Source organism: Dipodomys spectabilis, unplaced genomic scaffold (assembly GCF_019054845.1).
Source record: "Dipodomys spectabilis isolate Male_0828 unplaced genomic scaffold, ASM1905484v1 ptg000340l, whole genome shotgun sequence".
Taxonomy (NCBI): Eukaryota; Metazoa; Chordata; class Mammalia; order Rodentia; family Heteromyidae; genus Dipodomys; species Dipodomys spectabilis.
This window is the reverse complement of record NW_024871017.1, coordinates 1,057,522-1,085,509: the sequence shown is the minus strand read 5'-3', so window position 1 is coordinate 1,085,509 and position 27,988 is coordinate 1,057,522. Positions and strand designations below refer to the sequence as shown.

At 49.6% G+C, this 27,988-nt stretch overlaps 1 protein-coding gene across 1 annotated transcript in view; it reads right to left on the bottom strand.

The window, feature by feature from the left end:
* Window positions 1-24,961, bottom strand: part of Tsc22d2 (TSC22 domain family member 2) — a 33,761-nt gene extending 8,800 nt beyond the window's left edge. Inside the window, exons 1-2 of the mRNA XM_042665679.1 lie at window positions 24,076-24,961; window positions 13,268-13,339 (exon numbers count right to left, since the gene is read on the bottom strand). Coding sequence (XP_042521613.1) covers window positions 13,268-13,339; window positions 24,076-24,932 — 929 coding nt within the window. The 5' untranslated portion in view covers window positions 24,933-24,961. The remainder of the gene's footprint in view (window positions 1-13,267; window positions 13,340-24,075) is intronic.
* Window positions 24,962-27,988: the final 3,027 nt, after the last annotated feature.

Sequence of the window (27,988 nt, the reverse complement as noted above, 5' to 3'; positions counted from 1 at the left end):
CAGGTAGAGAGGAGCTGGGCAGACTGCTAGGCGGGCCACATGGTAGCAGAGCTACAGCAGAGGAAAGGGGCGCCTGACCTCAGGACATGCCTAGCTGGAGTAATACAGACTGGGGAGCACTTGATGGCTGCCGAAAGCATTGCTTTCACTACAGTGAAGAATGTGAGCAGAGTCTGAGGACTCCAGAAACACTCTGTCAAGGCCTGTCAGTCGAGTGGTCTAGAAAATACAATCTGTTAGGTAAGGGGGAAAAGGAAAGGAACATGTCACAGATATCAAAGTAGCAGGTGTCTGTCCAAAATCCAAAACCTGTATTGAAGGGGGGGGGGGGGGGCAGCTGTGGACACTACTGAGGGCCTAATGGATGAAGGCACTGACCTCATCACGTCTGAAGGGGCTGGGCTGTCCGGAGGGGGAGGAATCAGCTTGTACGCCTGTGCTAACATCCCCTCTACTTCTACCGTGAGGTGCTGCCTCCCCTCGGGCCAGGACCCTGGATCCAAGCGACCAGGTGTTGAACAGTGACTGGCACAGGGGAGCAGGGCCATGCCTCTCAAAGGCCGCCGCCTAGTCTTCAGGTGGAATCCGGGGAGCTAGGGAAGCAGCATGCCGTCCAGCGGGACTGCAGAAAAGCAGGGTGCTGGTCAGAGTGCCAAGGTGAACAGCAGAAACAGGTCATCTCCACGGTGCCAGAAACTCCACTTGTGTGTTACACGCTGGCAAACTGCCATACACTATGTCCATACCCTGAGACATCGTGTGATCCCGAGTTTAAAGTGACAGGCTAGTTTATCTGCCAGAGGAAAACTCGAGGCACCACAGCCCAGGTACTGCTGACTGGCTTTTTCACCAGTTTTACAGGAAGAATCTAGCGCGAAAACCAGGGCATTTTAACTTTGGATTTAGGCAGAAAAGGAGTGTGGTTGAAGAAGACACTGGCGAAGTGGACAGGCAAGCTGCCCTGTGGAACCCTGACCACTCAGGCTCAGGGAATAAAGGTGCAAGCTCCATCTGCAGGCTTTGCTTAGGGAAGAGTGGAGGCACGGGCTCACATCGGGCTGTGTGTGGCAGCAGACCTGTGTGTTGTCCACAATGCCCATTTTACAAGAATGCAGAACGTGACAGTTGTGGGACCAGTGACACGTCTACCAAGGTTTCAAAGGAGGACCAGGCAATGTGTGGCAGGACTGGAATGTCTGCCTGCCAGTGGTCAGGCAGGGGACAGGACAGAGGCACGGGGCTTCTCCCAAGCAAAGTGACCAGCACCAAGCCAGTAACAGGTTGCCCACGTTCGCTGCCGCTGAGAAGGCGAGGGAGGGGCTGCCCGCATTTCTGGAGTGCAAACCAGGCCACTGCACAGCAGATGCCAGGCGTGGAGCTACGGCATTTCAAGGTCTGCGCGACAAGGTCTTGCACCAGTTCCTCCTGTTTATGTCCCCATGCTTTCCCTTTAGGATAGGCTTTTTACCCTGTGCCATTGTTAGGTCCCAAGTATGTAACTTCTTTTTGATTATTACAGAGGCTCATAAAAAGTCTGAGTTTAGTCTCAGAATAATGCGACTGCTAAGTCTATGGGGTTCATGGAGATGAACTAGCGTACTTTGCATACTGAGATGGACATGGGCTCTCAGGAGCCAGGAGCCGAGCGCTGAAGTTTGGATATAATGTGCCTCCTAAAGGGATCATGGGATGAAACATTGGAGATGGACTGGAAGGTAATCAGACCCTAAGGGCACCCTGGTGAATCCATGGATAAATTCACAGCAAATAGGCTTAAGAGGCAGGGCCTAATTGGGGGAAGCCGGCCACTAGGGGTCACCCTTTGATGGGTGTGACCTTGTCTCTAGACCCTTCTGGTCCCTACCTCTCCTGCACTCTCCTCCTACAGTGGGGGCTACAAACTGAGATCATGAGCATGCTCTTCTGTCACGACAAGCTGCCTCACCACAGCCTGCAAATACAGAAACGAGCTGACACTGAGAGCCAAAATAAACCCTTCCTCGCAAGCTACTGTCTCAGACTTCTGTCACACTGATTATGTGACACATCAGTATTTGCTTTTAATTTTTAGTACTTCAAAATTACTGAAAAGCTATCACAACTATAACTATTCACACACATACATGTATGTTTTGAAAAAATGTATGAGCATTGTGTGTACTGGAAGGAAATATGTGAACACTGAGATAATTCTCTATGAAGTTGTACATTTTTTTTTTTTTTTTTTGGGTCCAGTCGTGGGGCCTGAATTCTGGGCCTGGGCGCTGTCCCTCAGCTCTTCAGCTCAAGCCTAGCACTCTACCACTTGAGCCACAGCGCCACTCCTGGCTTTTTTCTTTTTGCTTATGTGGTGCTGAGGAATCGAACCCAGGGCCTCACGCATGCAAGGCAAGTGCTCTACCACTGAGCCATCTTCCCAGCCCGAAGTTGTACATTTTTAATTGCAGCGTAAAGGAAGAAAGTTTACACTTGATCTGCAGACATTATCAATTTAACTGAAATAACAAATGCTTAGGTATTTAACTCGTGGCAGAGTTGTTCATTTTAACCCCATTTGTGTTTGATCGGAGCCTTGTGCGTGTAGGCCAGCACTCTACACTGTTTCTTTTTGAGACAAGGTCTTGCACTGCGGCTTGTCTGGCTTTGAATGTAGTCTTCCTGCCTCTGCCTCCCAAATGCTGGGTAGCTGGGCACCATCACACCCACTATAAGCCATATTTAAAACACAGCATTTTATTACAAATATGTAAAAGCAGGAAAAAGCTAAAAGGTTTGGGGCTCAACTGAGGAATAAAAGTAAAACCATCAAAAGGATATGAACCTAAGTAATGCCCAGAAAAAAATTCATCTGCCCGAAAGAATAAAAATTTTGCCTGATGCTTTAGAAAGTGAGCGTAAGTTTCTCAATGATTCAGAGAAAAGGGCAAATGGGAAATTCCCACAAAGCAATCAATAGGAAGTTTTACTATTTCCTATTACCTCAGGAAACATTTGGAGCTCAAAGGAGCTTTTAAAATGCCTTCTCGTGTTTGCTATTTCAGATTACAAATATTAAAAAGCGAGTTCCTTAAAGCTTACTTTTAATATAATGCTATCTTAATGGTATTACATTTCTTATACTAAAACTTCTTAAAATGTACATTTGCTTATATATAATTATGTATATAGTCATAGCCAGTAAGCATGCATAGAACTTATTTGCTAATGCAATAAATAGATAGTAAACAACTCACATTATAGTTTTTTGGCAAATGCTTTCAAAGGTGATACTGTCATCGAGAGTGGCTCAATGTTAAGTTCAATGTGAATCAGATTTATGTAGTCACATCTTTTACACAGTATAAAAATATCCTTTCTTATCTTTCAAGCTTTTCAGGGCTACTTTGCACACCAGCAGTCAGAAAGCCAAACTGGACTCTCAGTTCAGCCACTCAATGGCTATGACTTGAGCAAATTACTTAATCTCTGCTCAACTGCTCTTACATTCAATTTTTTCCTCTGTAAACTGAGGATACTGGTTTTATCCACAGAATTAGGACTTAATAAAAATTAAATAGGAGGGGTCAAAAATATTTAGCATACTGACAGAATATTCAGTAGCAAATGAACGACTTTGTGGAGAAACCTAATTGATGCTGGTACACAAATTTAAAGTATTGAAACTTCTAAAAACCCAGCCAGGTTCTGGTTTGTTCTGCTTACTAAATGAGTATGGGTCAGTGGAATCCATGTTCTTGATAGAAATTCTGAGTCACACCCTGGGTGTCTAGGAAGACTTACCCCTCTGAACACACAACATTCTGTAGCAATATTAACATGTTTCAAATTGTGACAAATGTTCTCAACAAATGTACACAAAGCTAAAGAGACTAAACAATCCTCCAAGTTCCACGAAGCTCATAACCCAGAATCGCCCTTAACTTCTAACTATGGACATTTATATTTAGGAAAATTAAGTTATTTTTGTGATTATCAAAGTTATGTAGATTTGTTGGTAGAAAATGAAAAAAAAAGGAAAGTATACAGGATAAAAAACAACTAATTAACTGTATTCCTTCCAGACTTCAACTGGTCACAATTATTAATGAATACAAAGTTATGAAATGCTATCCCAGAAAAAATTAGAACCTTATTCAAAAGACAGAGTCAGTGTGAGTGTGCCAGGGAGACGTGAACAAATCTTTGGTTAAGGGTAAAACTGGATACACACAGCCTGCTTAGGTGGCCCACAACTTTTGGGATTTTTGTGAAAGAACTTCAAGAAGTGTTGGTAGACGTGCAAAATAAGTACACCATACCTTAGCAAGAATATTAATTCTGTAACTGTATGACTCTAAAGGTAACTTAGCCCTGGCTTTTCTCCATTTGCAAATGAAATGGTTTTATCCTGAGCTAAACTAAGTAAAAGTCAGCTCCTTCAATATATTTTATAAAAACAAAGCAAAAAAATAACAAAATGCAAAAAACAAATTAATTTTTTCCTAAGCAGAATTTCTGAGAAGAATTTCTAAGACATGAAAAAATTATACTGACTTCTACTATAATATTTTCATGTGATACTAGCACTTGTGGTATTATCAATATGAAATTGAGAAAAGTTTTGGCTTTTAGAAACATCTAGAAGATATCTTTTATCAAAAAAGCAAAATCTTCAAAAAGCAATAAATTAAAACAATGGTTTATAAATAAAATGGATTTTCTTAAAGGAAAGACTTTTCAAATATCTTCTGATATGTTGTAAGCATCTACAGCAGATGTGACAGCAATATGTAAGTATTCCACTGTAATAGAAACTTGCATTTTTAAGCTGGTGTATTTACTAAACACCACTGCAGATAGGGCGTTGAGTCTTGTGAGCCTGAAATGATGACATAATCCAAGTATTTAAAATTCCACCTTCTAACTTATATTTTGTACTCTTAATACACGTGCTCATTTGTTCATAGAAAGTCATCTCAAGACAATAACATCAGGTATAACACATACAATCTAATCCATTAAGTCTTACCAATGTGTGACCTGATGAGACACTCTTGTGCACAACACTCAGTCCTTAGGGGCTAGAATGACCCTCCAACCACTTGAGGGATCACAACTTTTAAACTTTCGGCTTTCGATCATTATTATGTCACATTCCTCCTCCGATGCTGAATTCTAAAAAAAATTCTAGCAAAGAGTTTAAGTAAATAAGTGTTTTAATCAAATAGTCTTTAAAAATCTTTCATAGCAAAATTTTATGTTTTACCACGATTACACAATTGATATTTTATACTTTATTTAATGTAAAATATTTCCATATTTGGTCTGGATACTTCAAACTTTAAACTTCACCATAGCCTTTCAAGCCATCAGGAGTACTTATCCGTGAAGAGTCAAGTAGAAATGGAACCAATTACAGGTTCAAGATTATGATCCAGAAATGATTACTTAACACCATATAACCTGGCATAGACAGTTTTATAGTCCTATAAAATGGCATTTCCGATCTATTGTTTGGTCCACCTCCACGTTTGAGTTTCTAGACTCTAGCACAGATGGCTGGATCTACATGGATCATTCAAATGCTTAAGATAGCATTCCAATTTTATTCCTATATTAACAATAAGTCTCTACTACCCAATTATTAATGTTGATGGAAAAAAATTTTTATACTTTATGTAACAGGCCTAATATATCCTATTCAGCAGTGGCCCCACTTTCATGAATATGGGAGCTTAAGAAAACTGGCAGGAGGAAGGTCCAGTAGTGGCAAAAGTAAGAATGTCATCACTTTCTAAAGAAAGCTTTCAACTGTACATCTATTTCAATTCCTGAAGAATAACATCATTTTTTGCCTGACAAGAATGTGTACCAGTTGCCAGTAAGCCACAGGAAAGGGAACCCTCGTGGGGATACAGCTTTACCTAAATAAAACGATATAATGGGTCAAAGAAAGGGGAAAGAAAGAGGCCTCACTGCCAAGGGGAAGTATGCACAGAGCTACGGGAAACTCAAGGACACAGCACTGAAAATGCATGAGCGAGATCTACAAATGACAGATTTTTGACTTTTAGTGGAACTTTTCTATGGGGGATTTACACATCTTTCCAAATGTAATCTCACAACACATTTGACTTCAATAAGAATCATGCTTTTTTTTATAAGCATGGCCTTATAGTAAAAATCACCCGGTGAAGGCAAAAATCCATATGGTAGAAAAATGTTTGAAAGTTGTGGTTATTTCATAAACACAATTACCAAAGGTTTCTAGAAAGACTTTATACAACTATGATCTATCCATCAGAATAGTAAATCATTTCCTAATGTTTATTTTTGATGATTACTTCTTTGTGGGACATATCCATAAGAAGATACTGTATGTGCTTGTGTACTAGAGGAAACATGCATACGGAGTAAAGTAAATGCCTTCTAAAAGACTCAGCAGTAGCACTGATGACCCATTTGTCTTCAAAGATTTAATCAACTGGTTACTGAAAGGGCAAACTGCTAGATCCTCTGGGCTTGTCAACAAATCACAGTTGTGATAGATGCCTGGAAAGCCCTTAGGAGATAAGACTTAAGCCAGCCAAATAAAGCACCTTCTATGCTACACACACACACAAAATACACACACCCACTCACACACACACACACACACACACACACGCACCTTTAAAGGTGTGTACATTATACAAATGTATGATAAATCTGCCAATTCTTATTAAAAGCCTAAAATGCGACAAACTAAAGTGATGCTTTACAATTCCAAGTAATTATGTGGAAAGTGACATGCTACTCTCGGCCTTTTTAGAAGAAGCTACTGGGGACTGAACATGCAGGGGCTCACCACTGCTAGGCAAGAGTTCTACCACTGAGCTATACCCTAGCATGGTACTTGTTATTAATGGCTTAGTGTGACACAAAATTTCATTTTCAAGTATAAACCTTTCTTCCTTCATTTCCTCCTTCTTTTTATTAGGTCTGAGACTGGTACTGTTTTTGCTCATTGACTAGTACTCTACCAACAGAGCCACACTTCCAACTCCACTTCCTTCTAAAGAAATAATAAAACCCTAAAAATTCTGTAAGACTGTCCACTAATCTTTAGCCATATTTTTCCAATGGTGTTCAAGAATATTCATTATACTATTGAGAAATCCTGTAATTAAAAATGCTTACTTCTTGAAGGGTTGACACACGTTTTTTTTAGGTGAACAAAGTGAGAACAATCCTACATGTCCCCAATATTTATATACTTTTGCTCTACATATTACGTATTAGAAAAATGATCTTAGAGATACTCAAGATTTTAAAAAATCCATCTAAATGTACCCAGTGGAATAATACTGGAAAGGCAGTGTATCCCAAGAAAAAAATTATATTCCAAGAAAGAATTAAAATATCAATCTTTCTAGAGGGCTTTTTTCTTTTCATTTGCAATGGTGGGGGTTGAACCTATGGGCTTGCACACGCTAGGCAAGTGCTTGACCACTAAGCTACACCCTAACCCTGTATACACACACACAGATGTATGTATATAGTATTTTAACATACAGCACATTATATCAAATGTACCAACTGGTGGGAAGACATGTGAAACAGTCTACCAAGTTTCTAACTTAAAAGTTCTTGAATTTTTGTGATAGTTAATACTCTCAATCATGTGACAATACATCCACCAGTTTTTCCATAGCAAAACTCTGATCATTAAAAGCTGCTGAATTTTACTAATCTTGTTTCTGTCAGTACTTACTTACAGGAGCTGACAGACATTTTTCTTTGTGCCAGTACCTTGGTCAGAATTCAGCGCCTACTTGGCTGGCTTGCTTGCTCTTGGCTGGTACTCTATCACAGGAGTCACACCTCCAGCCTGGCATTTTGCTAGTTAACTAGAGATAGTCTCATGAACTTGTCTTTCTGTGCTGGCTTTGAACCTTGATCATCTGATCTCAGCTGTACACCCTTCAACTTAAGCTGAGTCAAATAATATCTAATTTTGGTAACTTTCTTGTTTAAATTTACCATGAACTACAACACAAAAGTAAAATTTTAAGGCTTTAGGTCAGGACCACTTAAAATGACAATAGGCAAATCCCTTTAAATCAAGTGTATAGTACAGTTTATTTCCAAAGACAAGAGTCATCCTTTAATGTCCATGGAAAACTGGTTCCAGGATATCCTGGGGTATGAAAATCCACAGACGTTCAAGCTGTTTGTTAATCGGCCTTTGCAAATAACCTATTTATATTCTCTTGTATACTTCAAATAATCTTAGCGCAATGTAAATAAATACTTGTTACACTGCATTGTTTAGGTAGTAATAACAAAGTCTCTACATAGTCAGTACACATGCAACCTTCCTTTTTTTCTCTCTGCCCCTCTCATGGTGGGGAAGGAACCCAAGGCCCTACATATGCGAATATCCCTTAATGTCAGCTACAACTTTAAAGGAGAAAGGATTCTGGGCACTAGTGGCTCACACTTGTAACCCTAACTACTCAGAGGACTGAGATGTCAGCCCGGCAGACAAATCCAAGACATTCGTGAATGAGAGAGTATTTCCACTGAGGCTGTCAGAATCCAAGGGCGTGGAACCTGAAGACTGGAAGGTTGACCAAATTTATAACACAATAAAACATGAAAATACTTCACTGAAATCTCCAGGTAGTCTTATAGAACACTGCAGGGATGGATCTCCAAGAGTTTTATGTGGTCTACCGGTAAAATCCAACCACTCATATTCACTCACTACAGTTGGAGAACAACTTCATAACCATACATTATAGCTTTTAAAGATTAAGATCAGTTGGGCGCTGGTGGCTCCAGGCCTATAATCTGGATGCCCTGGGGCTGAAATCTGAGAATCATGGTATAACGTCAGCCAGGGCAAAAGCTCAAAGTAGAGATACGGCTCAAGTGGTAGAGTGCCAGCCATGAATGAAAAAGCCAAGAGAGCAGAATGCTCATAGTTCAAGGCCCCCCAATGGAATTCAGATCAACTACAATGTAGAACCATACAGATGACTGTCTCACATAATACTGAGTGAAAGGGGCCAGATACAAAATAAATGGTAAGACTACTTACAGAAAACACTTAAAAAGGTTAGGACAGGGAAAGGAGAGGTCATGAAGGAGGTTCACAGTACCCAACACTGTTTATACAGGTGTTTTCATCTTAAGGTGTACATTTATGAAGGGTGTTTCTGATATTAGCTACATTTCATTTTGTTTCAACGTTCAAAAATTGGATTAACCACATTATGGAACATGCCGTATGATTCAGGTTAATAAGTACTTGTTAATGATGGACCTATACTTTCTTAGAGAATGAGCAAAGCAAATTAGTTCCTATTACTTATGGTACTTAATAGTTTATTTTTCCACTTCTCGCTTTAAACAATGAAATCTGTAAGAGGGAGGAAAGGGAGAGTGCCAGAGAGTGGTCGTATACTCTGTATACGACACATGGAGATGTCACAATGAAACCCCTCCCTTATATAACTAATGTGCACCAATAATCTCAGTAATCAATAATACAAAATGCTGTAAGTTTTTTCCTAACAAAATATTTAGGTTATCTAAGAATATGTTTTTAATCCAATAATTTTCTTGTACCTATATGTATATCTGCTTGGCTTATATCATAGTAATATTCAAACTAGAGGCAATCATATCTAAGTAAATACTGTAATTTTTTAACAAAATATTTAGTAAAAGACTTAGCAAAAACTAATACATTCATTTCAATAAACCATGTCTATTATTACTTTATTGATTTGTGTAAATACTTCCCATTAAGAACTAGTAGATTCAAAAGGATGGTACACCTAACCAATGTTCTTACTTAACTATATTCATGCAATTTCTTCATGAAGACAAAGGCACACAATGCTTTGATTAATAAGGTACATTCCTATAGGCTATCTGATTCCTGCCTTTATTTAAAGGATTGTCTGTAGTAACTTACTGATCTGATATTTTGGAGAAGTAAAATTGATAAAATGAAAAACTCCTAATGAGAGCCAGATTAAATACATTTCTTAATTAATCCAATAGATTGAATGACCCCACAAAGCCAAGAATTAAGGCTGGGAATGTGGCTTAGTGGTAGAGCACTTGCCTAGCATGCATGAAGCCCTTGGTTCGAGTCCTCAGTACCACATAAACAGAAAAGGCTGGAAATGGCCCTATGGCTCAAGTGGTAGAGCGCTAGCCTTGAGCAGAAGAAGCTCAGGGACGCTGCTCAGGCCCTGAGTTTTTGTTGTTTTTTTTTTGTTTTTTTAAAAGCAAGAATTGTCTTTGGAAAGCTTTAAAAGCACTATTCTATGATGCTAATATACCTAAGGTATAACTAAAAGTTCACTTCACAGTGAAATAATCTAGAAATCCAGTATCTTAAACTGCGTTATTGCTTTTAATAGCCAAGGAAGGCTTCCCTATCTGTAAGGGGGATTGTGTTTGAGCTGCCAGTATCTATTCTTGTTTCACTGATTCTGAGCACTCTGCAAATGACAAAACAGGTATAATGACACTGACAGAAGAGCGAAAGAAAGGCTGAAGAGCAGCTTTAACTTTAACACAACAACTGAGGAAAGCCCTGGGTATTTCCAGGGCAGAATACCAGAGTACAGGCAGGAGGCCTGTTGTCCTAGGGCTCCTTAACTGGATAGTTCTGGTTTAGGAAGGAAACAAACTTTTTAAGTCGACACAGGCAAGCACAGGTACTCCTATTTGGATGTAAAGATACTATGCTGAGCTGGAAGAGTCTGTTGTCTTTCACAGAAGGCCAAGCCAGGAATCCTCAGACACCCACAGTGTGTTCAATGAAAACTGGCATGCTGTGAAAAAGCTGCCCCACTAAGCCAGGGACCAGGGCTCAGCACTTGCCATCCTAGCTACTACTCCATAAGGTTCAAAGCTAGCCCAAGCAGAAAAGTCTGTGGGATCTCCAAAATCATCAGCCAAAAGCCAAGCTGGAGGCATGGCGCAAGCAGTAGAGTACAAACTGAGAAGAATAAGGTTCTGAATTTAAATTCTGGTATTGGTAAAAATTAAAACAAAAAAAGCTTGCACCTCCACTGAAAATTATTCTAAAATTTCCTAAGAGCCTTGTGGTAACTGGTAATACTGACAGACAAATGTATACCTCTAAGTACACAAGGAACTTACAGCCTCCTAAATTCTAAGTTCTATGTAATAACAGAATTGCTCCTGTAAAAAAAAAAATACTCGTCTGGCAAATTAGCAGGAAAAATTGTGAATTTCCAAGTCAAAAATGAACAGAGTAGTTTGGTGAGACACAAAACAAGCAAGCAGAAGGTGTATTTAATGTTGTTGTTGTTTTTTAAAGCAACACAAATTTCAACCTGTTTGTAATGAATATAAAGTGACACAATACTTCCTTCGCTGATACACATATTAATTACAAGTTATTTTCCAACCAGATTGCTTAAAGCTAGACACGGCTTCTCTTCTTAACTGAAAGTAAGCTAGATGAAAAGTTAGCAATTAAGCCAGTCACCTGGAACCTAGATACCAAGAAGGCCAACTTATACTAAAGAATGGCTGATCTAGAATACTAAGTTCTTATTATATTCTGGCATGAACACATTACAGGTAAGTACTCAGTAACTTTGGCCTATACCACAGGCCCAAGAAACTGTTTTCAACTTGCCTCACTTCTTTGGTATCTTGAAGCTCATGGAAGGAAGCTATGAGAAATAACTTAAAACATACTGAAGCTGCCTTCAGAGTGTTCTTAAATTAAAATACACTGAAGCTGCCTTCAGAGTGTTATTCTTTTCTCTCTTCTACAAAAAGTATAAAGTATACCCCCCAACACAGTTATTTGATGAAATATTTGAATGTCTAAATTTTCATGTTTCATGTCATAACTTTACAATTTATATTGCTCTAGTCAAACTACTTAAAATTGATTCTATAAAAAGTACTGTAAATTTTAAAACTTCGCATTCTAAAAGACGACTGTTAAAAAAAAAACACCATTATTGGGGGCTGGGAAGGTGGCTCAAGTAGTAGAGCGCTAGCCTTGAGCTGAAGAGCTGAGGGACAGTGCCCAGGCCCAGAGTTCAGGCCCCAAGACCGACCAAAAATCAAAACAATACAAAAAAAACAACCCACCATTATTTTGTTAACTAAAGAATACACCACCTAAAAGATACTTTGTTTAATAGTATCTTTAGATAGCACACACAAACAAGACGTTTTATCATTTCTACGCAATGGAGTCCATGTCTTAATATGACAATGTACATGCATTCTGGATACTCTTTTTCTTACAGAAGAGATGAAGTTGAGTCTATAGGTGTTATCCAAAACTATGCCAGAAGATACAAATGCGTTGCCAGGCAGTTAAAAGAATCTAACAAGCTTTGTGTGAATTTTAAAAATAATCTGAGTTTAACTTCTATAGTCAAACACAGAATGATGGAGTGCTAGTACTCAGCAAAGTAACTGAACAGAGCATACACTACTTAAAACGTGTGTTAAGCAGAAAGATAAACCAAAGTATTTTTTACCAAAAATTAACTCCAAGATTTCGTTCTACGTGTGTGTGTATGTGTGTCCACATGTGCGAACCGCACACCAGTACTGGGGTTTGAATTAAAGGCCTCGCTTGGCTTTTTTGCCCAAGGCTGGTGTTCTACTATTTGAACCACAGCTCCACTTCTGGTTTTACATTGGTTAACTGGAGATAAGACTCTCAGGGACTTTTCTGTCCAGGCTGGCGACTGCAATGCTTAGGTCTCAGCCTCCTGAAGAGAGGATTGAGAGGATTATAGGAATCAGCCACCAGTGCTTGGCCTATAGAATCTATAAGATAGCTCTGAAAGAAAACTTCTAATAATGTAAATCTAGTCAACTGTAGCAAACACACTGGGTGATAAAATCTCGTCAAAAATTAATGACTAGTTCTCATCTTGTTTCAACTTTTAAATTTGAGTTATTTTTCTTTTACACAGAAATCATATAAACAGAAAACAATTAAAGCAAGTGTGGTTAATTTTACACTTCTGCATTAAAAATACACTAGGTAAATAGCTATTTCATATCAGTAGGATATGTAAATATCCTTCAGGAAATATACTTAAGAAAATATGTTGATATTCTATGTAAAATATAGATTGTCCTTTTGGTTTATTTTGCTGCTTTTCCCATGCTAGGTATCATGTGGTTTTTCCCCCTTAAAATAACAAAGCTCAGTCTTATGCAAAGCAATTCATGCATACACTTTTGCATGTATGCATTCCATATTAAGTATTCATACCTATCCCAGAGGCTCTTTGATTCCTGAAACGTGTTCAAATGGAACGCTTGGTAGAAAGCAGTTGAAGGATTCCTGTGAGATCCAAGAATCAAATGGAAATGAGATTGAGAATGTACAGTAAAATTACTTTTTAAAATGGAAGTTTATATTTTAATACAATATAACTGATTTAATAAAAAAAAAAGGCGAGACTCTGTAAAAGTGCTTAACACAACACTTGGAAGGAAATTAAAAATATACAACATCCAATAGACACCAATAAGCGAAAACTAAAGTTCTAAAAGAGATCAGATAAAATCCTAGCATCAATTTTGTATATATACACACAGCTTATCAATACATTGTGTGAGAACACTTTTTAAAAATACCTGTTTAGTGGTTTAACAAAGCTGTTGTAAAAAGCTATACTATCTATCAAGGAAGATTTGCTCAAAGTGAGAAGAGTTTTATAATAAACCATGATGGGTGAGTACAATGTCCCCTCTGAAAGGGGAAAGCCTGTTCACCAGAATGACCACACGTTTCTTTTTTTTGAATTCAGGGCCTGGGCACTGTCCCGAGCTTTTGTGCTCAAGGCTAGCACTCTACCACTTCAGTCACAACTCTACTTCTAGCTTTTTGTGTGTGCTTAATTGGCAAAGAGTCTCATGTACTTACTTTTCCTGCCGAGGTTGGCTTCAAACCATGACCCTCAGATTTCAACCTCCTGAGAGCGAGCACTGTAAGCACGAGCCACCCATGCTGGGTGGGTCATCCCTTTCTGCCAATCCTAAGAACAACTCCCAAGAGCTAACACCACTGAATCCTGACTAATTGCTGATCTGGACAAGCTTTCAGTATACAACTCAGGAGTAGTTTCTCCAGAAACTAAATACAAAACACAATAAACACCACCACCACCACAACCCCAAGCCCCAAACTTGGGAGAGTGAAGAGTGACAAAATATACTCATTACCTGACTTATATAACTGTGTAACCCCCTCCGTGTATCACCTTTATAACAATAAAAGAAAGAAAAACAAACAAACAAACCCAAACCTCAGGGCCTCCCATTTACTACTAGGCAGGAACCAGGCCTCAACCTCTTGGGCTAGTTATTTTAAGATTCACAGAGCCTGGGACCCTAACTTATACTTCCCACTGTCTTCTATTCAGTCTTGTGAACTTTGTCTCTTCCTCCTCCACCGGTTTTAAACATCAATCTTCCAAGTAGGTATAAGATCACAGACAAGAGCCACTGAACCTCAAAGCCTAGTTCAAGGACCAAAACTTTTGACCAGCTTGCTGCCCAATAGTTTTCTCTCCTCTTCAGCTTAGATCTATAGCCTCCCTGACCACCAACTGAAACTTCCAGGAAGCTGACCAATACTTTCGTATCACTTTAATCATCCTTGACCTGTGCTATGCTTTAGCAGTAACTAATACATGCTCATCCCTCACCAGGTATTATTCTAAGTGCTTCAGTGGGTCCATTTTTGCAACAGATAACTAAAAAGAGTAAGAGTCATCATTCCCATTTAACACCAGAAAACTGGGTCGTAGAGAAGTAACTTGCCTGATGGTCCTAGTTTTTATCTTTTAAAAACCACAACATTAAACATAGCAGAGTTAACATTTGACCTTAATAGATCTCTTTATCCCTGAAATGACAAGTCTATTATTGAGTCTGGCAGGATAGTGAGCTAGTGATAGTATGTCTAGGCGTCAATGCTCAAAACCTGCTATTTTATACACAAAATGAAATTTGTATACAACTGCCTTCTGAGGGCCTAATAATGCCTTCAGTTCACAGAAGTATGAGTACAGATAAAAGTTTACTGAAATAAAGTGTCAATGATTATCAAGACAACACGCAAGAATCCCAATTTTGAAACTTACACTGTGACAATTTTCTTTTTTTGTCAGTAATGGGGTTTGAACTCTGGGCCTGGGTACTGTCCCTCAGCTCTTCAGTTCAAAGAAGCACTCTGACCACAGAGCCACCTCCGATTTTCTGGTGGTTTATTGGAGATAAGGGTCTAGGCCTGATGGGAAGGGAGGTGAAGGGTAAACGGAGGAGGCTGCAATGCTTGGTAAGAAATGTATGCATTATCCTGCCCATGTAATGGTAACCCCTCTGTACAGTATGTTCTCAAATAAAATAAAATAAAATAAATTTAAAAAAAAAAAAAAAAAAGGGTCTCAGCCTTTCCTGCCCGGGCTGGCTTTGAAGTGTGATCCTCAGACTTGAGCCTCCTGAGTAGCTAGGATTATAGGCATGAGCCACTGGTGCACGGCCACTGAGAATTTTTTAAAGTTCAGTTTCTAGGAGTTCATTTTAAAAAGGCATTTTTCATTCTGAACAGTAGATACATCTTAGGTATCCCAGGAAAGGCTCAGAACCAGAGTATCAACCAAGTAGCTGTTTCTAAGTGTTCTTTAATCCTGTCTGCTCATTGCTTTTCCTCCTCTAATTACTTTCTAGTCTTTTAACTTTCTTAAAACTTTTATCTTAACTAGGTCTAAGGACTCAAAGGGACTTTAGTAGCACCTACCAATAACAAGGCTTAGAAGGTTTCCAACTTTTCTATTTAACATTCCAAATCCTCAAGATACATTTGTAAAGTAACTTTTTTCCCCAGTAACTTTTTTCACTGCACGCAAAAATAGTCTGCAAAAATCAAATGAAAGTCAAATAAGCCAAATGAAAAATCAATTTGACTTTTTATTTAAATCAGGCCTAAGCTAGAGGTGTGGCTCAAGTGGCAAGAGCAATTATGAGTTCAATCTCCAGTATGGTCCTTATCCAGGACCGTATAGTAACTAGTTTGATGGCTTCAAAGGTCTGTTTAGAAACTTCAATTCAAATGGAATGAGTCAAAGACGAAGGTAGTAAATAGAAAATAATGGAGTAAACCTGGAAGTTATTTTCTGTCTGGAATTATTAAAGTGACGACTTATTTGAAACTAAGTATATTTAAAAGGATTACATTTTTTTTAATAAAAAAAAAAGCTTGATTTCCTAACTTTGTCAACACGAATACTTAATTTGAAATAAATCATCAACCGCCGGGTGCTGGTGGCTCACGGCTGTAATCTTAGCTACTCAGGAGGCTGAGAGCTGAGGATCGCGGTTCAAAGCCAGCCCGGGCAGGAGAGACCATGAGACTCCTATCTCCAAAAAAAAAAAAGAAAAAACCCACCAGAAAACCGGAAGTGGCGCTGTAGCTCAAGTGGTAGAGCGCTCACCTTGAGCTGAAGAGCTGAGGGACAGCACCCAGGCCTGGAGTTCAAGCCCCACGGCCAACCAAAAAAAAAAAGAAAGAAATCATCAACCAAATAAATTGGTTTCAAGTGAATTCATATGACTTGCAATGAAATTCAGGGGTATTCTTTGTTGCTGTTGTGTTGTTTTTTGGTGTTAAAATCTGTTTCTTGTAAGCCAAATGTAAAGTGAAAAAAAGAATAGCCGGGCGCGGGTGGCTCACACCTGTCATCCTAGCTACTCAGGAGGCTGAGATCTGAGGATCCTGGTTCAAAGCAGCCCAGGCAAGAAAGTCCTTGAGACTCTAATCTCCAATAAACTGCCAGAAAACTGGAAGTGGCGCTGTGGCTCAAGTGGTAGAGCGCTAGCCTTGAGCTGAAGAGCTAAGGGACAGCGCCCAGGCCCAGAGTTCAAGCCCCACAACCAACAACAAAAAAAGATATATGTAGTCAACAGTAAACCTTGGGGGAGTGAAAAAAAAAAAACAAAAAAAATACACAAGAAATGAATTTAATAGTCTTTAAATATGTTAGATTACAAAGCTCACAAAAATCATTTTCCCACATATACTCCAAATAAAGAAAACATTTAGTTATACAATCTGAGAATTATGGAAATTTTAGGGTCTAGATTCTAAGGATAAAAAATTTAGTTTTATGAGAAATTTGGAGCAGAGGATTTAGCCCAGTAGAAAAGCACCTAACAGTGTTAGACCCTGGGTTGATACCCAGCTGAATAAATAACAAGTTTTATTCATTTCTAGGATATTTCAACTAGATGTAGTTTACAAATTAGGAAAGTTGTATAGCAAAAATCACCAATAAGTAGTTTCAAAGTATTCTAAAGGAGTTAAGTCTAAAAAAAATTAGCCAATTAAGAACTTCAAGGGAGTATAGGAAAAAAGAGCCATTTGTGTTTGTAAACACTAATGGGTATGAACAGAGACTAGAGCTTTAGGACATAAAAACTGAGGGAATTAAGAGGCCAAGGAAAAGCTGTTAATAGATCATGTCATGGCTCCATTCTAGGATACCTGAATTTTTTGAGTGCTGGTTCTGAGACTTGAACTCAGAGCCCTTCCCTTGTGTGGCATTCTCGCTCAAGGCTGGTGCTAACGCTGGAGCAACACCTCCACTTCCGGGTGGTTCACTGGAGAACCCTGGCAGCCCCGGCTGCTCCAAACTGAGATTCTCAGATCTCAGCCTCCTGAGTAGCTATGGTGACAGGTGTGAGCCACCAGTGCTGGTCATTTTCTAACAGCTTAGTTTATGTTAATATAAGCTATCATTTTAAGTAATGAGCCAGTGAAGCAATTCTTAGAATAAAGATTTTATACTACTTTATTTCAGCCACCTAAATGAAAATAGTATTTTCCTATTATTTGAGGACATTTTTAAAAACCACTTAACAATCTTTACTACCTAATTTTATAATAAAGCCTGTCATATAAATTTCCTGGAACATGAAAGTAGTATATCAGGAAGTAACAAAAAACATGTAATACGTCTACTTGCTTTGACAAGATCTTCAGGTAACTTTAATAGGAAAGGATGAGGAAAAAAGCCCCAAACACATACTTATGCCCTATACTTCAAAACTAAATGAAAAAAGAAGATACATGAATCCTAAACTCAATAAACACCTCTTTCACTGTATCAAAACAGAACTTAAGAGATCTAAGTAGAGGGCTGGGAAGGTGGCTCAGTGGTAGAACACTTGCCTTGCATGCTCGAGGCCCTGGGTTCGATTCCTCAGCATCACATAAGCAAGAAGAAAAAAGCCGGAAGTGGTGCTGTGGCTCAAATGGTAGAGTGCTAGCCTTGAGCTGAAGAGCTGAGGGACAGCGCCCAGGCCCAGAGTTCAGGCCCCACGACCGGACCCTCCCCCCCCACAAAAAAGAGATCTAAGTAGAAATCAGGGCAATACAGTAAGATCAGTAAAGGCCATCTCCAACATTATCTGGCATTACAAATGATTAAAAATATTCTTGTTTGGGTTTTTTTTGGGTGTGTGTGTGTTTTAACTGTGTTCTTCTTGTCTTTTCTTTTTGGTACTGGGGATGGAACCCAGGATAAGCTTGAACTCTGGGCCTGGGCGCTGTCCCTCAGCTCTTCAGCTCAAGGCTAGTGCTCTACCACTTGAGCCACAACGCCACTTCCACTTGTTTGGTGGTTTATTGGAGATTAGGGTCTCACGGACTTTCCTGCCTGGGCTGGCTTTGAACCGCCATCCTCACATCTCAGCCTCCTGAGTAGCTAGGATGACAGGCGTGAGCCATCCGCACCCAGCTCCTAAAAGTATTCTTTAGATAAATTAACTTCCTTCCTCCGTTACTGTCTACCAAGTAATAAAGCAAAACCTCTCGCTCTGGGAACATAAAACAAAACCAAAAAGCACTAGCTGGCTCTGGGGTGGAGAATGTATTAGCGTATGCCATGGGATTGAATGGTCAGAGCCTCAGTTTCCTTAATCCATTAAAAAATGAGTAAGAAAACTTGCCTACAGACTGTTGAGAAGATCATACAGGAGACCCAATAGAAGCTTGGGTTGTGTTTAACATAGGGTCATAGCTTCAAGTTGTGCTGCGTGCTTGAATTTCCATCTCAGTGTACCAAACTAGTGCATTCCGTGGAATGAGAATTTTGGAGACTCAAGCTTCCCCTAAAAACAACTGTATCACAAGATTGTAATTTAAAACACAATAGTCACTAAAGAGAGCACTGATATGACTGTTAGATAGCTAACACCTTAAAACAAAAGCTTCAATCAACACCCATAATGCATCCACACACTTATGAAGAAAATCTACATATCTAAATCCTTCACTATTTCCTGCCAATTCAATCACTGTTCAAACATAACACACTCTTACTCAAGCTGCTTTCCTCTCAGCTTGGAAACTATGGCACCAGTGATCCTTTTCAGATCCAGTTTAAGAGTTAACTTCAGAAATAATGTGCTAATTATGAGGGCAGAATTAGCCCTGGGTGGCTGGGAGGGAAGAGTCCAATTTACTCTGCTTCATAGATTGATTTTTCTTTTGTGACATGGTAGGTACCAATAAATCCAGTATCATACCATACCAGTTCCAAATCAGGGCCATCTAAATTCTTGGAGAATAAACAGACTGGTGTTAACATTTATTCTCAGGGTTTAGACTACATATATACCCCCACTCCTAGTCTTATTATAAAGTGACTTCTCATAAAGATGACTTAGCTCAAGATTTGTGAATTTATGTTCTTTCCCCCTAAAGGAAAAACATCAAGTGTTACTAATTACTTGGATCCTGGAGACATAGCTCAGATGGTAGAGTTGCTTGCCTAACAACTGTGGGTTCAATCCCTAGTACCAAAATAAGTAAATAAATTACTTGGAATATGTATTATCCACATATATAGATCCCTTTTTGAAAAATTCTTAGAGTCTACACTCACTAATCCACAAAAATTTCAACAGTATGTGTGCTTTTGAAGATAGAAGGCCAAGCTCTTACTGATGTCAGGAGCTTTGGGAAATCTCTCTGGATATATCTACATCTATATATAATTTCTTTTACTTAGAGCCAATGTTTATAACCAAAGTATATTTCAGTAATTAAGCACCAATGATGAATGTACTATGTTATCAATTTTTATACAAAATGTTACACATGCATGTGCTGTACTGTGATTATCAACTTCTTAGTAGAAACATTCAAAGTTTATAAGCATAAGATGGTATTCTCGTGTGTGAGTTACATATTAACTATAACACTGGAAGCGCAAAATTGCTTCCATGATTAAATGTAAGCTTCTAAGAGGACACTTCAAGTAAGAACTGTCGTTTAGGGAAAAATAAATGCATATGTACTGCATGCAGTTAAGACTTTCCTGTAACATAGCTCTAAAAAAGCACCTATTACAGTAGTAGTGACAGCTCTGCTTCCTGACGTGTCTTTACATTTAATTTAAATGTCAAGTAAAAAACAGAACTCCATGTGTGTGAAATGTATGCATAGTGCACACATCATGCGTGATTTATACCTGCATAATTTGTAAAGTGTAATTTACAGACATGAATTTATATTTGCAGTACACACCAGGCACACCACTTAGAATCACCAGTAATCATTAGGAAACTACACTAATACAGCCCTTTACAAGATGTACAGTTCTAGGCAACTGAGGGACCCTTTCAGTAAGATTTTCAACAGTCAGTTGGGCAGCAGTTGACAGTTGACAATTGCAGCCATTCATAGGAGGAGTTCCTGGAATGTGCCTACAGGTCACATTGGTCAGTTATCTATAGAAAGCAATCAGAACTGTACTCCTTTTAGGGCCAGAAACATTTTCTACCTCCTCCAATTTGCATACAGTAATAGCTGTTCGATGTGAAGGTAGTTTGAGCAAATTTTGTTCAAATAATGAACAAAATATTCACTATTTGTAATGAATATCCATCTGTTTACAAAAAAAATCAGTTACTAACCATAGACTTCTCTAGTGAAAAGTAACATCCAAGAGTCAGAAGGCAATGGTAATTGAAACCATCAGCACGTCTGTATTTCTGTAGCAACTGAATCTGACAACCTGTTTACAAAATTTAAGTCCTAAGTACTCAAAACCTCTCCAAACTGTTTTAGGATCTGGATGCGTGTAAAGAAAGAAACCCTAGGTCACATTAAAATTAAGATTTCTAGTTCGTACTATTTTTCCCAGAGTAGCCACGTTGTTAAGTTGCACATAAGCCTGGAACACTTAACGAGCTCAGAGTGGAACCTTAGGGTGCCTTCCCTTTACACAAATGCTTTCCATTTAAAAAGCAACAAACACCATTTCCACTCAACGGAGTATTCCTTCACCAGGTGTGTTGGTCCAACGATTAAAAACGTCAAAATGTGTAAGATTACATCTTGGAGCCTAACGTAGAAGCCGTGACAAGAACTAGGTGGAGGGTGAGGGGAGAAGGCCCCGGGCGCGGGGCTGTGCCGCTGACGGGCGGGGGCAGTGCGGTGCCATCCGCAGCTCAGCCCTCCGCGTGAGACTACTCTAAGAGAAACTGAGGCCGCGTCCGAGCCGCGTCCTCACCGGCCAGGGCTGTGCGCTCTGCGCCCGGCTGTGGGAGCTGCGGGGGCGCCGTCGGCTGGCGCGCGCGGGGCGGCGTGCGGGGCATGCGGGGGGCGGCGCGGGGTGGGCTCCGCAGGCCCTGGGAGGGGCGGCCCGGCTGCACAGCGCGGCCCGCGGGCGCCAGTGTCCGGCCTGGCCGTGGCTCCGAGGGGCGGGCGGGTCTGCCCGGTCCTCGCCCGCGGGCCCGGCGGACGCGGGGCGGGCGAACGCCGCCTCCCGGGCCCTCGGCTCCCCGCCCGGCCCCGCTCCCGGCCCCGCTCCCCTCCCGGCCCCGCTCCCCTCCCGGCCCCGCTCCCCTCCCGGCCCCGCTCCCCTCCCGGCCCCGCTCCCCTCCCGGCCCGCTCCCCGCCGCCCCGCTCCCCTCCCGGCCCGCTCCCCGCCGCCCCGCTCCCCTCCCGGCCCCGCTCCCCTCCCGGCCCGCTCCCCGCCGCCCCGCTCCCCTCCCGGCCCGCTCCCCGCCGCCCCGCTCCCCTCCCGGCCCCGCTCCCCTCCCGGCCCCGCTCCCCGCCGCCCCGCTCCCCTCCCGGCCCCGCTCCCCTCCCGGCCCCGCTCCCCGCCGCCCCGCTCCCCTCCCGGCCCCGCTCCCCGCCCGGCCCCGCTCCCCGCCGCCCCGCTCCCCTCCCGGCCCCGCTCCCCGCCGCCCCGCTCCCCGCCGCCCCGCTCCCCTCCCGGCCCCGCTCCCGGCCCCGCTCCCCTCCCGGCCCCACTCCCCGCCCGGCCCCGCTCCCCGCCGCCCCGCTCCCCGCCGCCCCGCTCCCCGCCGCCCCGCTCCCCGCCGCCCCGCTCCCCGCCGCCCCGCTCCCGGCCCCGCTCCCCGCCCGGCCCCGCTCCCCGCCCGGCCCCGCTCCCGCCGCCCCGCTCCCCGCCGCCCCGCTCCCCTCCCGTCCCCGCACCCCGCCGCCCCGCTCCCCGCCCGGCCCCGCTCCCCGCCGCCCCGCTCCCCTCCCGGCCCCGCTCCCGGCCCCGCTCCCCGCCCGGCCCCGCTCCCCGCCCGGCCCCGCTCCCGGCCCCGCTCCCCGCCCGGCCCCGCTCCCCGCCCGGCCCCGCTCCCGGCCCCGCTCCCCGCCCGGCCCCGCTCCCCGCCCGGCCCCGCTCCCCGCCGCCCCGCTCCCCGCCGCCCCGCTCCCCGCCGCCCCGCTCCCCGCCGCCCCGCTCCCCGCGGCCCCGCTCCCCGCCCGGCCCCGCTCCCGGCCCCGCTCCCCGCCGCCCCGCTCCCCTCCCGGCCCCGCTCCCGGCCCCGCTCCCCGCCCGGCCCCGCTCCCCGCCCGGCCCCGCTCCCCGCCGCCCCGCTCCCCGCCGCCCCGCTCCCCGCCGCCCCGCTCCCCGCCGCCCCGCTCCCCGCGGCCCCGCTCCCCGCCCGGCCCCGCTCCCCGCCGCCCCGCTCCCGGCCCGGCCCCGCTCCCGCCGCCCCGCTCCCGGCCCCGCTCCCGGCCGCCCCGCTCCCCGCCGCCCCGCTCCCCGCCGCCCCGCTCCCCGCCGCCCCGCTCCCGCCCCGCTCCCCGCCCGGCCCCGCTCCCGGCCGCCCCGCTCCCCGCCCGGCCCCGCTCCCCGCCGCCCCGCTCCCGCCCCGCTCCCCGCCCGGCCCCGCTCCCCGCCGCCCCGCTCCCCTCCCGGCCCCGCTCCCGGCCCCGCTCCCCTCCCGGCCCCGCTCCCCGCCCGGCCCCGCTCCCCGCCGCCCCGCTCCCCGCCCGGCCCCGCTCCCCGCCGCCCCGCTCCCCGCCGCCCCGCTCCCCGCCGCCCCGCTCCCGGCCCCGCTCCCCGCCCGGCCCCGCTCCCGCCGCCCCGCTCCCGGCCCCGCTCCCCGCCCGGCCCCGCTCCCCGCCGCCCCGCTCCCGCCCCGCTCCCCGCCGCCCCGCTCCCCGCCGCCCCGCTCCCCGCCGCCCCGCTCCCCGCCCGGCCCCGCTCCCCGCCGCCCCGCTCCCCGCCGCCCCGCTCCCCGCCGCCCCGCTCCCGCCCCGCTCCCCGCCGCCCCGCTCCCCGCCGCCCCGCTCCCCGCCCGGCCCCGCTCCCCGCCGCCCCGCTCCCCTCCCGGCCCCGCTCCCGGCCCGGCCCCGCTCCCCGCCGGCCCGCTCCCGCCCCGCTCCCCGCCGCCCCGCTCCCGGCCCCGCTCCCCGCCGCCCCGCTCCCCGCCGCCCCGCTCCCGGCCCCGCTCCCCGCCGCCCCGCTCCCCGCCGCCCCCCTCCCCGCCGCCCCGCTCCCCGCCGCCCCGCTCCCCGCCGCCCGCTCCCCGCCGCCCCGCTCCCCGCCGCCCCGCTCCCCGCCGCCCGCTCCCGGCCCCGCTCCCCGCCGCCCCGCTCCCCTCCCGCTCCCGGCCCCGCTCCCCGCCGCCCGCTCCCGTCCCGCTCCCCGCCGCCCCGCTCCCGTCCCGCTCCCGGCCCCGCTCCCCGCCGCCCGCTCCCGTCCCGCTCCCCGCCGCCCCGCTCCCCTCCCGCTCCCGGCCCCGCGGCGCGCCTACCTGTCCTCGTCGCCGTCCGCCGGCCCGGCCAGGCCGAGCTCCGGGCCGGCCAGGCTGCTCCCGGGCGTGCGCGGCGGGGCCCGCGGCGGGGCGTCGGCCGCGCCCTCGGCCGGCGGCGCGGGCGGGGGCTGAGGTAGGGGTTCCGACTTCCGCCGCGCGTCGTCCGCCGGCCCCGCCGGGGGCCGCGTGTGGAAGCGGGCGGCGTCGGCGGGCGGCAGGCTGCAGGGCGCGCCGCGGGCGCCGGCCGCCGCCCCGGGCTCCGCGGGCTCCGCCGCGCCGCCGTCCGCGCCGGGCCCCGAGCCCGCGGTGGCGCCCAGGCCGCTGTCGCGCTCGGCGGGCGGCTCGGCGGCGCCGGCGGGGCGGAGGCCGTCGGCGGGCCGGGCGGGCGCGCCGCCCTCCGCCTCGCGCTCGTAGAACTCCACGCACGTCCAGCGGCCGCGGCGGAACGGCTCCCCGCTGCCGTGGTCCAGCTTGATCACGCGGAAGCGCGAGCCGCAGGCGGCGGCGAAGGCGGCGGCGGGGCCCGGGGCCGGGGGGGCCGGGGCCGGGGCCGGGGCCGGGGCCGGGGCCGGGGCCGGGGGGGCCGGGGCCGGGGCCGGGGCCGGGGCCGGGGCCGGCGTCTCCGCCTCGCCCGCCTGGCTGAGCGTCTCCTCCGACGAGCTGCGCGCGCACGCCGCCTCGGGGCCGTCGTCGGAGGCGCGGGACGCGTCCAGGATCTCGGAGGACACGTCCTCGGTGCGCGACTCGTCGGGGTCGTCCAGGCTCTCCGTGTCCTCGGCCGCGCCGGGCGCCGCCGCCGCCGTGGTCACGCTGGTGATCTGGAAGCAGCTCTTCTTCTTGGCCGGCATCTTGGACATGGCGCGCGGCGCGGCGGCGGCGGCGCGGGGCCGGCCGGGCTCAGGCGCGGCGGCGGCGGCGGCGGCGGGCGCGGGCCGCGGGCCGGCGCATCCCCGGCGCGGCGGCGGCCGGGGCTCGGGCGGCTCGCGGCGCCGCCCCCCGCCTCGGGCCCGCGGCCTCCCGCCGGCCCTAGGCGGAGCGCGGCCGCGGGGCCATGCCGGCGGAGGCCGGGGCCGCCCTCGGGGCCGCCCTCGCGGCGGGCGGCGGCGGCGGCGGCGCGGGCTCGCTCCGGGCGCCGGCTCGCAGGCCTGAGGAGACCGAGTCGCCGCGCCCTCGCCTCGGCCGAGCTGGGCCGCGCGGGCCGCCGGGGACGCCGGGAGGAGCGCTCGCAGCCGGGAGCCCGCAGCTCGCAGCCCGCAGCCGCCGCTGACTGAAATGCCGCCGCTGCCGCCGCGGCCGCCCGCGCCGCGCGCCACCGCCGCCGCCGCCGCCGCCGCCGCCCGCCGGCCGGCCGCGCCGTGACGCGCCGGCGTCGTGACGTCAGCGCCCCGCCCCCGCCGGCCGCCGCGCGGAGCGTGCGCGGGGCGTGGCGGGGGCGTGGCGGGAGGCGCTGGGCCCTCGGCCCCGCTCCCGGGAGCCGCCGGACGACGTCTGAGTGAAGGTGGAGACTCGACGGCCGCCGCGGCCCCCGGCCCCGCGCGGGTGCGCTCCGAGAGCGGCCCGGACCCGGCCTGGAGGCCGCGGCGCGGCGGCTGCGGCTCCCGCCCGCGGGCCGCACGACCGCCCCGTGCAACGCGGACTCGCAGCGCGGCCGCGGGGGGCGCCCGGGCCCGGCCCCGGGGATGGGGATGGCCGCGCCCCCGGCCCGGCCACGGGGATGGGGATGACTGCGCCCCCGGCCCGGTCCTGGGGATGGGGATGACCGCGCTCCCGGCCCCGGGGATGGGGATGACTGCGCCCCGGCCCCGGGGATGGGGATGGCCGCGCCCCCGGCCCCGGGGATGGGGATGGCCGCGCCCCGGCCCCGGGGATGGGGATGGCCGCGCTCCCGGCCCCGGGGATGGGGATGACCGCTCTCCCAGGGATGGCCGCGCCCCTGGGGATGACCGCGTTCCCGGCCCAGCCCCGGGGATGGGGATGCCCGCTCCCCCGGGGATGCCCGCTCCCTCGGCCCCGGGGATGCCCGCTCGCCCGGAGCCGCCGACCCCGGACCCGAGCGGCCCGACGCCCATCCCGCCACGTGTGGACGCGGCCAGGACGTCCTGGGCAGCCCCAGAGGAAGCCAGCCGGCGCCCTGGGCCTGGGCCGGGCCCGCGTGCGCGTGCCTGTGAGCGTGCGCCCGTGCCTGTACCCGTGAGCGTGCCCGTGCCTGTGAGCGTGCGCCCGTGCCTGTGCCCGTGAGCGTGCCCGTGCCTGTGAGCGTGCGCCCGTGCCTGTACCCGTGAGCGTGCGCGTGCCTGTGAGCGTGCGCCCGTGCCTGTGAGCGTGCGCCCGTGCCTGTGCCCGTGAGCGTGCCCGTGCCTGTGAGCGTGCGCCCGTGCCTGTACCCGTGAGCGTGCCCGTGCCTGTGAGCATGTGCCCGTGCCTGTACCCGTGAGCGTGCGCGTGCCCGTGCCTGTGAGCGTGTGCCCGTACCTGTGAGCGTGTGCCCGTGCCTGTGAGCGTGTGCCCGTGCCCGTGCCTGTACCCATGAGCGTGTGCATGTGCCTGTACCCATGAGCGTGTGCATGTGCGTCTGCCTGTGAGCGTGTGCCTGTGCCTGTACCCGTGAGCGTGTGCATGTGCGTGTGCCCGTGAGCATGTGCCTGTCTGTACGTGTGCCCGTGAGCGTGGGCATGTGTCTGCACGTGCACGTGCGTGTGCCCGTGAACATGTGCATGTGCCCGTGAGCGTTGCCCGAGCACGTGCGCATGCCTGTGCGTGAGCCCATGAGCGCGTGCTTGTCCCCATGAGCGCGTGCCCTGTGCCTGTGCGGGCGCCCGTGAGCGCGTGCCTGTGCCCATGAGCGCGTGCCCTGTGTGTGCCCGTGAGCGCGTACCTGCACCTGTGAGCGCGTGCCCTGTGTGTGCCCCTGAGCGCGTACCTGCACCCGTGAGCGCGTGCCCTGTGTGTGCCCCTGAGCGCGTACCTGCACCCGTGAGCGCGTGCCCGTGCTTGTGCGTGCGCCCGTGAGTGCGTGCCCTGTGTCTGCGCCCGTGCCTGTGCACGCGCCCATGAGCGCGTGCCTGAGCCCGTGCCTGTACCCGTGAGCGTGTGCATGTGTGCATGCCCGCCGCTCTGAGGGAGCAGCTGGCTGCCTCGTTGCTGCTGGAAAACCCCGCGCCTCCACGCCTCCCGGGCCCGGGGCGCACACCGCAGCCCCCCCCCTCGCCTCCCGGCCCCGGGGCGCACACCGCAGCCCCCCCCCCCCGCCCGGCCCCGGGGCGCACACCGCAGCCCCCCCCCCCGCCCGGCCCCGGGGCGCACACCGCAGCCCCCCCCCCCCGCCCGGCCCCGGGGCGCACACCGCAGCCCCCCCCCCCCCCGCCCGCCCGGCCCCGGGGCGCACACCGCAGCCCCCCCCCCCGCCCGGCCCCGGGGCGCACACCGCAGCCCCCCCCTGCCCGGCCCCGGGGCGCACACCGCAGCCCCCCCCCCGCCCGGCCCCGGGGCGCACACCGCAGGCTCCCCCCCCCCCCCAGCCTCCCGGCCCGGGGGCGCACACCGCAGCCCCCTCCCCCTTCCCCCCCCCCCCCCCCCCCCCCCCCCGCAGCCTGCCGGCCCCGGGGCGCCGAGCTGAGTCGAGGATCGCCGAGGCGAGCCAGCGGCAAGTCCACGCGAGTCCCGCCTCTGTTTCACCAGCCCAAGCCAACAACGGAGCTGTGGCTCAGGCGGCAGAGCGCCAGCCTTGAGCAGGGGCGCAGCACCGCACCGGGCCCTGGGTTCAAGCCCGGAGCGCCAGCCTTGAGCAGGGGCGCAGCACCGCACCGGGCCCTGGGTTCAAGCCCGGAGCGCCAGCCTTGAGCAGGGGCGCAGCACCGCACCGCGCGCCCGGTCCCCGGTCCCCCGGCGGCCGGTCCGCACAGGCTTCTGGACC